The 15,503-nt window shown below is 47.0% G+C and overlaps 1 protein-coding gene and 1 long non-coding RNA gene across 2 annotated transcripts in view; both read left to right on the top strand.

The window, feature by feature from the left end:
- Window positions 1-15,503, top strand: part of LOC310713255 — a 258,239-nt gene that overhangs the window by 90,349 nt on the left and 152,387 nt on the right. The window lies entirely within an intron of this gene.
- On the top strand, window positions 235-15,163 carry FOXH1 (forkhead box H1; the record flags this gene model as incomplete). Its single annotated transcript, XM_083518366.1, has 3 exons — window positions 235-480; window positions 13,209-13,313; window positions 14,141-15,163. The coding sequence occupies 3 exons, from the start codon at window positions 235-237 to the stop codon at window positions 15,161-15,163; spliced, it is 1,374 nt and encodes a 457-aa protein (XP_083374492.1).

Raw genomic sequence — 15,503 nt, forward strand, 5'->3', positions numbered from 1 at the left:
TCAGAGATTAGCAGCCAGATGTTAATGGTTTGCCAACTGGCCCCTGCGCCCCTCCCTTCACACCCTTCTGCCCTGCAGGATCTCCATCTCCAGGCTGAGATTCCATCATCAGCATGATAAAGACATGAATGGGTTCCAAATCTTCCTCCTCCTTTAGGGCAACAAGCTGTTTATCCTAGGTCAGTTGACCAGCCCTTCAGGCTCTCCCAGGCAGAGGCAGCAGCAGCAACAGCAATGTCTGCCACCTCCAGTCCACACCAAAATCCTGAGAATGGCACCCTGGACCTGGGCAAGGAAGGTCTGGGGTCTGCCGAGGAGCCTGGTGGCAGGCAGGGCGAGGGTCCGGCCAAGGAGGCGGGCAGAAAGGCGAAGAGGAAGAAGAAAAACTACCACCGCCACCCCAAGCCCCCCTACACCTATTTGGCAATGATTGCACTGGCCATCCAGACCTCTCCAAGTCGGAAGCTCAAATTGTCCCAGGTAAGATGATCAGAGGGGTGGGGGGCTCAGGTGGGCGAGGGGGAGGCATCCCTACAAAAGGATATCGTGCAGTTGGGAAAGGTGCAGAAAAGGGCCACCAAAATGAGGGAGTGGATGGAGCAACTCTCCTATGAAAAAATGTGACTTTAGAGAAAAACCTATCATTATTATTATTATTATTATTTATTGCTTGTACCCAGCTCATCTGACTGAGTTGCCCCAGCCTCTCTGGGCAGCTTCCAGCAGAATTTGCAGGATACACCCGACTGTAAAAGCTGCCTTCGGATGTCTAGGGAAGGTCCTAGGAATTGGTTCTCTCTTGGAGGCAACACGATAGAAGTTTGTAAAATTGCACATGGGAGAAAAGACTAGAGAAAAGTCGTTCTCCTCCTCCTCTTAACTGTAGCAGAATCCCAGGAAGCTGAATGCTGAGAGATTCAGGATGGGTAAAAGGACGTCCTAATTCTTCAGGCAGTGCAGAGTTAAACTGTGGGAGGCAGAGATGGCCACCAACTTGTATGGATTTTAAAGAGGAATGGATAAATTCATGGGCTACTAGCCAGAATGGCTGGGCTTTGCCACCACAGCTGGAGGCAGTTACTGGAAGTTTCAGGAAAGGAGAGAGAAGGCTCTTCTGTTCAGATCCTGTTTGTTGTTTTCCCACGATGGGCATCAGGTTGGCTGCTGCGAGAACAGGATTCTGGAATAGACAGATAATTTATTACGGTCAAGTGGGAAATTTTTACTGCTCAGAACTTAATGGCATTTGCTTCCATTACGAATTCAGCGGCCCTAGGATTAATATCCTTTGCCTTGTGCAATGTGTTCGAGCCCAGAAAACGTAAGGATTTTGTCTTGACCTTTTTTTAGGCTTGGAGCTTTCCTGAACTTACTTGCAGGGATACTTGTCGTGATTTCTGTGATGCTGGAAAAGCTGGGCCCGATCCTTGTGGAGCCTCACAATTCAACTGGAGTTTAATTCGTCCCTCACACGCTGCCTTAACGCAACTGCTCTTTCCAAATCATGGGGACTTAGTTTCCAGTATAATCATTCAGGATGGCGGGATTTATTTGAAATTCTGACATCCCTTGGCTTGTGCAGAGAACGGGCTCCCTTGTCTTGCAACCATTGCTGCTTTCCTGGGTCTCTTGCAGGAGAGTAAAAGCAAGGCAGCTCATGTTTTTTATGAAAGTGCCTGACCCTCTTCCAGGGCTTCATTCTGGTCCAAGTAATCAGGATTGCTCTCTATTTACCCATCAGAGATTTTCTGATACGCACCCATTCAACCACTTCGATCCAAAATAACACCCTCCCCACATTTGCAGAAATTCAATCTTTTAGCGTGGTGGCACTTGTACACTTTGGAACTCCCTGCCTCTTGATATTCACTGTCAGCGCCCGATGGGAACATTTTTTAACTTTTCAGAAGTCTGAGATTGTTGTCAAAGATTGTTGTCAAATTTCCTTACTGGTGCTTTGAGGGTTCTGGTTTTTTTGCAATCAAGCGGTGTATACCTTTTAGGAAATGAAATAAATACTCTAGATCACCCTGGGGTCAGGCTAGGGCCAGGATTTCAAAGACCAGGTCTCTTATCTGCCTAAGGACTGCTCCTTCCCAAACCAGTTAGCGAAATGCCAAATGCCTTGCTCCAAGCCTTTATTATCTCTGAAATTGAGGGAATATTTACTTCCAGGTACCCGTTTCTCCCCCCCAGCTGTGCTAAGCTGCTTCAGCAAGATAAAAAGGCCCTCTGGGATATCTAAGAATCTCCTCTTCCCACCCCCCCTTCCAACACCTCTGCATGGGGGAAGCCATCCTCACCAAAAAACCCTTGATAGTATTTTTAGGGGGGGGGGAGAGATGTTTGGTTTTTGTGCAATTCAGGGTGGAGGAAACTAAAGAGGGAGTACAATAATTCAGGTTTTAATAAGAAAAAATATTATTATTATTATTATTACATCAGCATCCAAGGATCACAGGGTGGTTTACAATATAAAAACAGAAAAATACATAACATGGTAACAAACAAGACCAGTACCCGCCTCCCCCAGTTTAAAAGACCATAGTATAATTAGCCCAGGTAATTTTTATTCATTCATGATAATTCTAATTTGGATTATATGGAGAACTTGGGGCATAAAAAAGTGTTATATCTATTATTAGTCGTCCCCAGGCTAGACCCATTGAAATGAATGACCCTGAGTGATTTAGCTCCGTTAATTTGAGTGGGTCTACTCTTGAGAAGAATTTCTCCCTCTCCCAGAAGCCTACAATTTGTGGTTCTTCCTGCAGCAGATTTTGGACGAAGGGGTGTATATACTTTTCCCACTCAGTGCAGGATTAATCCATGGAACTCCCTGCCACTAGATGTCGATGAGGCTGGATGAGAGTCCTTTGAAGGCGATGAGAGTGGGCGTTATGCCTCTGAATTACAGCCACGGCTGTAATTCTGGGGAATAACTAGTTTGGAGGAGCGACGGCCATCCTTGGGGGAGCAAGGGGTTCATTCGTGCAATATAGGACCAGAATATATTGTGGCTGAAAAACAGGGCAGCATACAAGGTGCAGGGTGAAGCTTAGAAATGGGAAAGGCAGTGGTGGTTCAATGGTTAGAGCGCTGGACTAGGAAGTGGGAGACCAGGATCAGTGGCGGAGCTGGGTGCAGCCGCGATGGCACCCCACCAGGATCGTGTTCCTCCGCCAGTGACCAGGGTTCGAATCCCCGTCCCTTGGCTGGGAAGCTTACTGGGTGTGGCCTCAAAGGCCGGTTGCTGCTTCTCAGCTGAGCTTACCTCACAGGGCTGTTGTGCGGATGACACAAGGAGGGAGAGGACCACGTGGCCCCCTTGAGGCCCTTAGCGGAAAGGTGGGCTCAAACGCAATTAATATCTTTGAGAGGCACTCTGTGCATTCTCAGAGGCCCTCGACCCAAGGGGTCAGGGTTGGGAGTCAAGGACTGCCTCTTGGCAACGCTTTGTGGAAGGTCCCTCTGTAAGATTCCCCTGGCTCTTGCTTATGGTCTTCAGCAGGGGTCAGCAAACTTTTTCATCAAGGGGCCGGTCCACTGTCCCTCCTTTGAGAACCAAGGGGCCACTGAATGAATGAATGAATTTATTAATACGGTCACAGACCAGCCGCAACACACACAATATCGCAGATCATAAAAAAATATCAGAAATACAAAAGACAATATGAATATAACGAGGATTTAAATATAAAATTAAAATTAATTATTAGCATGCTCCCTGTAGTTAACATTTAGGGGGTTGGTCATTATGGGATACCACTTGCTTCCTGCGATTGATTGCAGACACACAGAATTTGGCTACATTTAATGTAGTCTTGGGATTCTTATCCTCTAGCAGTAGTTTTAAGCTATGGAGTTCCGATACTTTCCTGGACTTTTGCAAAACAGGTGTAATAAAAGTCAAACGTATATCCTCATACAAACGGCAACGTAATAGTACGTGTGGAGCAGTTTCAACTTCCAATGAGCCACAAGGGCAGACCCGTGCTGTGTATGGTTTACCCTCAAATCTGCCCTGAAGTAAGGCAGAAGGGAGAACGTTGAATCTGGCGAGGGTAAAAGACCGTCTGTATTTGGGTACCTGAAGACCTGACAGATAATTAGCTGGAGAAAAACCTCTCCCATGGTCCCTTATTGCTGGGTGTTTGATCATTTCGCTCATGTGGCATTGTAATTCTACGTCCCAGATACGCTGGCAAATTGTAGTCCTAGCTTTCTCGAAGCCTGTCGCTATCGGGGTCTGCTGTGGGATCCCCAAGCCTTTAAGCTTTTCCAGCAGTGTAACTTTCCATTTGGATTGGGACCACTGTATTGATTAAGTTTCTTTCCTTCCAAAGTTTGGATTTTGCTCTTGTGATGTCTGCACTGAGTGGGACGTACTCTCCGGTAAGTGTGCAGCCTGACCCAGATCTGGCTCGATTTGATGCCCCTGTGGATCTCCTGGGCAAATGCCTTGGGAGTGGCTCCCTGGGTGATGCAACAGACAATTGAGAGGGCTTGGAGAGAGAGGGCAGCAGCAGCAGGGAGGCGAGTTCGAGTGATGCTGCCTTATTCCAATGCAACATTCCTCTCCCCTCCACCAAAGCAATTTGCACCCTGCTGGCGCTAATCCCCATCTGGCTTGACTGATCTCTGACCCATGGATGATGTGGGGGAGATATTTGCACTACATACAGTAGGAGGAATGAGCCTGCTCAGCTGACAGGTGCCTGGGGAGATAACAGGCTTCTTGGGTCAGTGGCAAAGATTACCTTGTTGTTTTTTTAAAGTAATATTTATTGAACAATTAATAGCTTCAAAATTTAAACATAAAATACAAAAGCCAAAAAAACACTACAAAAATAAGAAAATACAAAGCAAAATACATAAAGGTACACAATAAAAAAAGCAGTTAACAGAATAGAAGAAAAAGAATAAAGAACACCAAAAAACAAAACAGAAAAAAGATTAGTATTTTCATATCCTATACTTCATTCACTAGTTTCTTGACCTCCTCACACCTCCCTTTTTGTATTCCAGTTCAGATATTTAGTTCAGCAAATCCTTACGCTCTATCACTTAACCTTACTCAGCATCTTAACCTATATTAAAAATACATTTCCCCTCATTATCAGTCTATATTTACATATTCTTATTAATCTTTTTACCAACACTGCTTGTTTTCCATCCAACGTCCGTTTAACATTCATAAATTTTACAGTATTTCTGTAGATATTCTTTAAACTTTTTCCAATCTTCTTCCACCAGCTCCTCTCCCTGGTGGCAAAGATTACCTTGAACCCCCCAACTCTGAAGACCAGGGATAGGCAAACTAAGGCCCAGGGGCCGGATCCGGCCATAGCTGTCAACTTTCCCCTTCTCTTGCGAGGAATCCTATTCGGAATAAGGGAATTTCCCTTAAAAAAAGGAAAACGTTGACAGCTATGGATCCTGCCCAATGGCCTTCTCAATCCGGTCGGTCTGGGAATCAGCGTGTTTTTACATGAGTAGAATGTGTCCTTTTATTTAAAATGCACCTCTGGGTTATTTGTGGGGCATAGGAATTCATTCATTTCCCCCCCCCCCCCGAAATATAGACTATTTACAGAAACATTGCAAAATTAATGAATGTTAGAATGATGTCTGAATGAAGTTAAGTGGTTTTAGCAGCAATGTTATTAAGGTGTATGTAAAAATGGATTGTTAACAGATGAAAATCCAAAGTCATGATTTATTAAGTTAAAGGATTAAGATAAAAACAAAGAGGGAAAGGAATTGCTGAATTAATTAATAGAACTGGAATACAAAAAAGGGAGGTGTGAGGAGGTCAGGGAAGTAAGGAAATGAAATGTAAGGTACGGAAAGATTGATGTGGTGTTTTTTTAAAATGTTTATTATCTCTTTTCTGTATTTTGTATTTTTATTTTTATTTCTCTCTTTTCTTTTTTCTCTTTTGATTTATGTAATCTTTTATTTGAAACTTTAATAAATATCATATAAATATATATATATATAAATATATATAGTCCGGCCCTCCACAAGGTCTGAGGGACAGTGGACCGGACCCCTGCTGAAAAAGTTTGCTGACCCCTGGTATAAGCTAAACAAGCTATAGCTTAGGGCCCCCCAAAAAAAGTTAAAGGAAAAAACAACCTGGATGTATTGTATTTCAGTTCAACAGTTGCTTTGATAAAATATGTGTATTTTGTTACATGCAAATGGCTTGAGATACGTATGAGGTCCATCAATTACCATGTAGCATTTATTCAACACAAAAAAACAGCAACAGTTTGTTGCTGACAAAGGACAGCTGGACATAGAAAGGGGCCCATTACCTTCAGCAGCTTAGGACCTCCTCAAACTGAAATCTGGCCCTGATGGCTAGGCGGAACTGCAGCCCTCAAGATTATTAAATTGCATTTTAACCTGTATTTTAAATTCGGGTTTTTTTGTTTTTGCTTTTTTCCTCCCTTTTCCCCCTATTATGCTTTTACTGTGGTTTTATATTACAGTGGTGCCTCGCAAGACGAAAATAATTCGTTCCGCGAGTCTTTTCGTCTTGCCATGTTTTTCGTCTTGCAAACCACGGTCCGTCGCAACTGCGCCTCTTCAAGCGGCTTTAAGAAAAAAGCAAGCCCCTAGGGAAATTCGTCGAGCGAAGCAATGCAAAACCGAAAAACCCTTTCGTCTAGCAAGTTTTTCGTCTTGCGGGACACCACTGTATTGGTGTTAACCGCCCTGAGCCTGGCTCTGGCCGGGGAGGGCAGGGTATAAATATTATTATTATTATTATTATTATTATTATTATTATTATTATTATTTATTATTAGGTGGGCCAGAGTTACCTAAGTAGGTTTTTAAACATTGGAAGCCAGTTTTGGATCTCAACGTGGGAGAATGGCGAGATACGGTTTCCGTTTCCTGTTCCAGGCATCCTCTACCTCTATCCCAGAAAAGAAATTAAGAGACTCATAGAATTGTTGAGTTGCCAAGGGTCATCTAGTCCAGCCCAGCCCGTGTGTTGCAGGAAACGTTTAATTATTAGAAGCTGGTATTTCTGGCAGTGAGAGGCAGGTACAGCTGCTTAATAATAATAATAATAATAATAATAATAATAATAATAATGTTTTTTATTTATACCCCGCCCTTCCCGGTTCAGAAATCCAGGCTCAGGGTGGCTAACAAGAAATTTAAAACACTTAATTGATGCAACAAAAAACAGCATAAAATACCATATAAAACGTGAATAAAAATAAATTCAGAATTCAAAAATCAATTTTGGGGGGAAAGCCATCCAATAAACATTAGATGATCCCCAGAGCTAGCTGACTAAATTAGTCCTATCTGGGCCAGCGAGGAGACCAGGGGAGAATTAGCTGTGGGATCCCAGAGCGGGGAATCTTCATAAAAAGGGGAGGGGGAGGGAAGGAAGGGGAATAAAAGTTCAAATTGAAAACCAGGTGGAATAGCTCTGTCTTACAGGCCCTGCAGAAGGAAGTTAAATCCTGCAGGACCCTGGTCTCCTGGGACAGAGCATTCCACCAGGTCGGAGCCACCACTGAAAAGGCCCTGGTCCTGGTGGAGGATAATCTGACTTCCTTAGGGACCTCTAAACTATGATTATTCATGGACCTTAAGGTCCTCCGCGGGGCAGACCAGGAGAGGCGGTCCTGTAAATACGAGGGCCCTAAGCCACAAGAGCGATGCTCGAAACAGGGTGGTGGTGCTGGGCTCCCTAATTTGGGAGTCGATTGCGAGGCCTTTCAGGTCCAGCCTTTCTCCACCTGTGGGTCCCCAGATGTTGGACTACAACTCCCATCACCCCTAGCTAGCAAGGCCAGAGCTCAGGGATGATGGGAGTTGTAGTCCAACATCTGGGGACCCAGAACCGCAAGCCGTTACAATTCGTGGCCATGCAGACCTGGGGTTTCTGTTGGGACGGGGGAAAGTTCCTTTTCTGCCCCTCTCTCTGCAGAAAAGCACACCCAGGTGAACTCTTTCCTGCAAGCCTGCAAGGGGTCACTGGCACCGAAGGCAGTTTTCTCTGTTTACATTTTTGGATCATCCAGGTTTTCTCCCACATGAGGAGTCAGGTCAATGTCTTACCTGGTTCAAGGTGGTTTCAAAAGCTCCCTCCCTCATGCCTTGTCTGGACAGCTGGAAGGGAGGCTAAGAAGTACAGCTTCTCTTATTTACAATTTGATGACCAATATAAATGATAATTAGGACTAATTCAGCCAGCTGGCCCTGGTGATCATCTAATGTTTATTGGAGGGATTTCCCCCCTAAATTGCTTTTTGATTTCTGAATTTATTGTTATTCACGTTTTATATGGTATTTTATGCTGTTTGTTGTTGCACCAATTAAGTGTTTTAAATTTGTTGTTAGCCGCCCTGAGCCCGGTTTTCTGAACCGGGAAGGGCAGGGTAATAATAATAATAATAATAATAATAATAATAATAATAATAAATTTTTATTAAATATGAATCATAGTGGAGTTGGAAGGGGTCCCCCTACGGTCAGCTAGTCCAACCCCCTCCAGTGCAGGATCTGGTACAGGCCTGAAGTTGACAGAGTGCTGAAGATGCTGAAGGGAAATTGGTGGTTTCTCAGCTTCAACTGGTGTTGGCTGGAAATGATGTAAAGGTAAAGGTACCCCTGCCCGTACGGGCCAGTCGTGACCGACTCTGGGGTTGCGTGCTCATCTTGCTTAAGAGGCCGGGGGCCAGCGCTGTCCGGAGACACTTCCGGGTCACGTGGCCAGCGTGACGAAGCTGCAGCTGGTGAGCCAGCACCAGCGCAGCACACGGAAACGCCGTTTACCTTCCCTCTATAAAGCGGTACCTATTTATCTACTTGCACTTAAGGGTGCTTTTGAACTGCTAGGTGGACAGGAGCTGGGACCGAACGATGGGAGCTCACCCCGCCATGGGGATTCGAACCGCCGACCATGCGATCGGCAAGTCCTAGGCGCTGAGGATTTATCCACAGCGCCACCCGCGTCACCCGTGTTGGCTGGAAATGGAGAGTCTGTGCTAAAATTGGCCCATTGTGAGCATCTCACCCCTGAGGAACTCGACTCCATGAGTCTCTCCTTTTGCAGTTGCAGAGGCTGCCCAGAAGGGGGCATCCTGTTCCATCTCTGGTGGGGAATGCAATTAAGCCAGAGGTTTTCATCCTTTTTGAGCCCATGGCTCCCTTGACCAACTACAGTCATACCTCGAGTTACACCTGCTTCAGGTTGCGTTTTTTCGGGTTACGGACCACCGAAACCTGGAAGTACCGGAAGGGGTTACTTCCAGGTTTCGGTGGTTGCACATGCGCCGCAGTGCTAAATCGTGCTTTGTGCATGCACAGAAGTGCCGAATCGCAACCCGCGCATGCGCAGCTGTGGGTTGCGAACGTGCATCCCACACGGATCACGTTCGCAACCTGAGCATCCACTGTACATTATTTCTGTGGCACTCCTGGGGGGCATAAGCATCCAGTTAGGTCACCCTTTGCTTGCAGAGTCGGCAGCCCCTCACCGTGGTTCCTCTCCTCTCCCCTCTCCTTGGGAGTCCTTTGGGCAGCCGCTGCTGCCACCCCTGGTCTCTAAGCTGCTCCCCCCCTAAAAAATAGAGGGGGGTTCCTCACGCTGCCCCACAGGGCAGAGGATGCCCCCAGCCTTAGTGGCCCATCGGAGACTGGCCAAAGGTGAAAGCGAGGCCAGCACCTTACCTTGGGGGCCAGCAATGGCAGGATCAGGGCTGCTGCAAATAATAATAATAATAATAATAATAATAATAATAATAATAATAATAATAATAATAATAATAATATTCCTATCCCGCCCTCCCCAGCCGAAGCTCGGCTCAGAGTGGCTAACAACAATAAAAGTAACACAGTTTACATAAAATCAATCAATTAATTAAAATGCAGTGGTACCTCTGGATACAAACGGTATCTGTTCCAGAGCCCTGTTCGCATCTTGAAGGAAGCAAACGCAACCCGCGTCTGCACATGCACGGGTTGCAATTTGCCGCTTCCGCGCATGCATGTTATGTCATTTTGAGCGCATGCGCGAGCGGTGAAACCCAGAAGTAACACGTTCATGGCAACCATTGGGCTAGAGTTCTATGAGGATGACCCAAGGAGGGGGTCAGACTGTGCCTTGGCCAAAGGCCTGGAGGAACAGCTCCGTCTTGCAGGCCCTGCGGAAAGATGTCAAGTCCCGCAGGGCCCTAGTCTCTTGTGACAGAGCGTTCCACCATGTCGGGGCCAGTACTGAAAAGGCCCTGGCCCTGTTGAGACCAATCTAACCACCTTGCGACCTGGGATCTCCAAGATGTTTTTATCTGAAGACCGTAAGGTCCTCTATGGGACATACCAGGAGAGGCGGTCCCGTAGGTACGAGGGTCCTAGGCCATATAGGGCTTTAAAGGTTAAAACCAGCACCTTGAACCTGATCCTGTACTCCACCGGGAGCCAGTGCAGCTGGTAGAGCACCGGGTGAATGGGATCCCGCGGCTGTGCAAGTCTTTGGGAGACATTAGAAGAGGGAGGGAAGGGAAGGAAAGAGGGACAGAGGACACCCCTGACCATCATTCAAGGCACCCCAGGGTGCCACAGCACCGTAAAGGTAAAGGGACCCCTGACCATTAGGTCCAGTCGCGGACGACTCTGGGGTTGCAGCGCTCATCTCACTTTATTGGCCAAGGGAGCCGGTGTACAGCTTCCAGGTCATGTGGCCAGCAGGACTAAGCCCCTTCTGGCGAACCAGAGCAGCGCACGAAAACACCGCTTACCTTCCTGCCGGAGTGGTACCTATTTATCTACTTGCACTGGTGTGCTTTCGAACTGCTAGTTTGGCAGGAGCAGGGACCAAGCAATGGGAGCTCACCCCGTCGCGGGGATTTGAACTGTTGACCTTCTGATTGGCAAGTCCTAGGCTCTGTGGTTTAACCCACAGCGCCACCCATGTCCCTCCACAGCACCATAGCTGCCAACCTTTCCCTTTTTTAAAGGGAAATTCCCTTATTTTGAATAGGATTCCTTCCAAGAAAAGGGAAAAGTTGACAGCTCTGCACAGCGCACTGGTTGAAAACCTCTGACTTAGGTTATCCAGCCCCTTGCAATGCAGGAATCTTTTGCCCTGTGTGGGTTTTGAACCCACAACCATGATATTCAGAGTCTCAGGCTCTAGTAACTGAGCTGTCCCACAGCTTAAAACTTGACAGCACTACAGCAACACACAACATTGCTCTGTCTTCAGCATCTTGCCCTCAGGTGAGAGCTCACCTGTTCTATTCAAAAGGTTGCTTTGCACAAAGCAAGGGCAGGAAATGCAAATCCTCCCAACAGGATATGTCTATTTAACTGTCATTAAAAGGGCTATCTATGGTGGGGCAGGGAGAATTCTCCAGGTCATCCCTTTCAAGAAACCCTTTATCAGTTGATCTTCCTCTTTCCTGATAACTTCTAGGCTGGTTCATATTGAAAGATCTATCTAGAGAACCAAATGCAACAAAGTACACTACAAGGATAACATAAATATGAATAAAATGCAGTGTAAGCCAATATTATAAATACTATACAATCATTGCAGCTTATTAATACTACGTTAATTCGAATGAATTATAGCAGTTCATATGTGATCAGATTTGACCAAACTGCGGGAGGCAGTGGAAGACAGGAGGGCCTGGCGTGCTCTGGTCCATGGGGTCACAAAGAGGCGGACACCACTAAACGACTAAACAACAACAACAATTTGAATGAATTATAGCAGTACATATGTGATCTATAGTTTTTTCTTCATGAAGTTGATAAATAAGGTTGTATTGCTTTTTCCAGCCATCCCATAACTGAATGTGCTCTGTAACCTTTGACATTTCTGCAATATTCCAGCCATGTTTTCACTGTTAATGTTATGCTAACATTCCCCTTTGTGGCAATTTAAACTTCTGTACATGCTGAGAGCTTCATACTAGCTCATAAATATATTTTTTCTCTCACTTCATCACTCAGATAACTTGATAAAATCACATGAGGATATAACAGAGACAATTCAGATATAGCAGCAGTTAAAAATATATGAAATCTGCTGTATTTTGAGTATCCATGCTGCAATCTAAATCACCTGTCTGGAGTCAAATACCACATACTTTAAAATGTAACATTTAATAATATTTAATAACGATTTCCTCTTATCTCTTGACAGATTGTTTTGAGCCAGGCTTTTTGCAAATATAAAATGCCGTATCTGATCCAATATATACTTGGGCTGGCCATTTCCCTCCGCAGGAATCTATTTATTTATTTGGCTTATTTCCCACCTTTGCTCCAAGGAGCTCAAAGCAGCCGATCTTCCCCTCTTATCACAACAACCCTGCGAGGCGGGCGAGGCTTGGAGATGGCGGCCAGTCCAAGGTCACCTGGTCAGCTGCGTGGCAGAGCTCTGGTCATTCCAGCAGATGGCGCTGTCTACCAGATTCTGGACTCCTCCCCTCCAGAAGGAGATTGCAGAATCCTAGAATCCGTTCTCAATCCCTTCTCCCCAAGAGTTGCATTGCCTGCGTTTCTTTTCTTTTCTTTTTTTATATAATATTTTTTATTAATTTTAACATATAAATTATAAAATGTACCACAAAGCTTATCACTTATACAATCTTTTTATACTTCCATCAGCACCTCTGATGATCCACCGTTTTCACCACTTCTTATGCATTTCTTAATTTTATATTGCCTTTACATCTCTTAACAAATAATCCTCCCCCTTATCCATTTTTACAATACCTCTAATAATACTCCTCACAAAACTTCTTGCAACCCTAAAACATCTGTTCTTCACAATTACTTTTCAAATAGTCCGTAAATTTACTCCAGTCTTCTGTGAATTCCTGGTTTCGAATCCTTCCTGTTAGTTTATCTAATTCTGTATAGTCCATTAACTTCATCCTCCATTCTTCAATCGACGGTAACTCTTCTTGCTTCCATTTTTGGGCCAATAATATTCTCGCTGCTGTTATTGCATATAAAAAGAGCTTACATTCCTTTCTATTTATATCACTCCCCACAATGCCCAGTAAGAATGCTTCTGGTTTCTTTATAAATGTATATTTCAATATTTTTTCGACTCATTATATATCATCTCCCAGTATTGCCTGCGTTTCTGCACTGTCTGGGATCGGTGCCCACTGACTCCCGAGGAATCCTTTCCCATTTGCTTCCTGCTCTTTCAGATCATACAAGAGATCAGCACCCTCTTCCCCTTCTTCAAGGAAGGCTACCAGGGATGGAAGGACTCGATCCGCCACAACCTGTCTTCCAACGACTGTTTCTACAAGGTGAGGTGGGGGCGCAAGGGAGGGAGGGTTTGGGCCTGAAGGGGACCCTGAGCTTCAAGAGGGGCCAGAATCGGACAGCATAATTGCAGAGCATCAGCTAATAATAATAATATTTATACCCCGCCCATCAGGCTGGGTTTCCCCAGCCACTCTTAGCGGCTCCCAACAGAACACCAAGATCCATGAATAACCATAGTTCAGAGGTCCCGGACCCTAAGGAAGTCAGACTATCCTCCCCCAGGGCCAGGGCCTTCTCAGTGGTGGCTCCGACCTGGTGGAATGCTCTGTCCCAGGAAACCAGGGCCCTTCAGGATTTAACCTCCTTCCGCAGGGCTGTTTTTGTTGTTGTTGTTTAGTCGTGTCCGACTCTTCATGACCCCATGGACCAGAGCACACCAGGCACTCCACAGGGCTGTAAGACAGAGCTATTCCGCCTGGCTTTCAATTTGAATTCCGCCTGATCTTTTATTTCCCTTCTCTTCCCTCCCCTTTTATGAAGATTCCCCGCTCTGGGATCCCACAGCTAATTCTTCCCTGGCCTCCTCGCTGGCCCAAGTAGGACCAATTCAGCCAGCTAGCCCTGGGGATTATCTAATGCTTATTTCCCCAAAATTGATTTTTGAATTTTATTGTTATTCATGTTTTTATACTGTATTTTATGCTGCTTTTATAATTAAAAGTGTTTTAAAGTGTTTTAAATTTGTTGCTAGCTGCCCTGAGCCCGGTTTTTGAACCGGGAAGGGCGGGGTATAAATAAAAATTTATTTTTATTATTAATAACAACAATAATAAAAAAGCACCTCATTCCTCCCTCCCGTCTCCCGCAGGTGCTAAAGGATCCCTCCAAGCCCAAGGCCAAGGGGAATTTCTGGACCGTGGACGTGAACCGCATCCCCCCGGAGGCCCTGAAACTGCAAAACACCCCCATCTCCCGCCAGGAAGAGCGGGCGTTTGCCGCCGACCTGGCCCCCTATGTGTACCACGGCTGGCCACTCAACGGAAGACCCCCGGCCCCCCAGAACATGCCCACCTCTGAGGACACAAGGACATTCCCGGCCGGCGAAGGGGTCCCCCAAAACAGCCCCATCAGCATCGACACGCTGCTCAGCGACTTCCAGGACGTGGGTCTGAGCGGGAAGCCCAGGGCAGCCCCCGAGCTGCCCCACAGCCCCTCTGCCGCCCTAGACACTTGGGGCTCCGTCCCCATTTACCAGGTCTGCACAGGGCACCCAGTTCTGCCCTGGCGGCCCCCCAGCTGCCTGCCGGCCCTCCGTTCCTTCTCCTCCTCCAGCAGCCTCTCTTCCCTGGGGTCCCTGTCCCCCGACGGAAGGCAAGCCGGGTGGCCGAGGCCCAAGAAGGGGCACGCGCCCCACAGCTTGGCCAAGCGCCCCCGGGTCCTCCAGGACCCCGACAGCAGCAGCTCGGACTCCGACGATGCCCCGCGAGCCGGGGGGCCACACCTGCAGCAGCTGCCCACCTCATACACCAAGTGCGTGGCCCCCAACGTTGTGGCTCCCCCCAGCTACCCACCTCCGTTCTCCGCCTTTGCCGCCGTCCCGGGCCTGCCGATTTACAACCCCCTGCCCTTCACAAGCCCCCCGGGGTACTGGGAGCTGCTGCCCAGGCCCCCCGCCCCCCTGGCCCGTCCCTCGGGGCTCTTGCTCGACTTGGACCAAGCCATGCCGCCCAACAAGACCGTCTTCGACGCCTGGATGACCCAGCCAGCCGACATCGTGTTCCCAGTTGCCAGCGTGGCGGGGCCTTTTTTGCGGAGCACAGTGGTGGCCCCCTACCAGCCCGGCCAGCAGCCAGGAGACGCGCTGTTGTCCCCAGACCACTTGCCTCTCTGAAAAGAAAGTTGGACGCATCATGGCTTAATCTCTCCAACACCCGGGATTCGCAACTGCAAATGTTCCAGATCTCACCGGAAAAATCAAAACAGAAATCCCAGTCTCCCTCCATTAGATGCCATCTTGCCCAGCTCTCTTTGGTTCGCCGTTCCTGGACAGCCATAGTCCGTGCACTGGGAACCTCGAGGCTGGACTACTACAATGCGCTCTGTGTGGGGCTGCCCTTGGACCCGGTTCAGAAGCCGCGCTCCGATGTGAAAACATTGAACTCCCTTGTTAACAGAGCTGCGCTGGTTGCTCATTCGCTGCTGAGCCAGGTTCAAGGTCCTTGTCTTGATTT

This window comes from Podarcis liolepis, assembly GCF_965112155.1.
Source record: "Podarcis liolepis genome assembly, chromosome: 8".
NCBI lineage: Eukaryota > Metazoa > Chordata > Lepidosauria > Squamata > Lacertidae > Podarcis > Podarcis liolepis.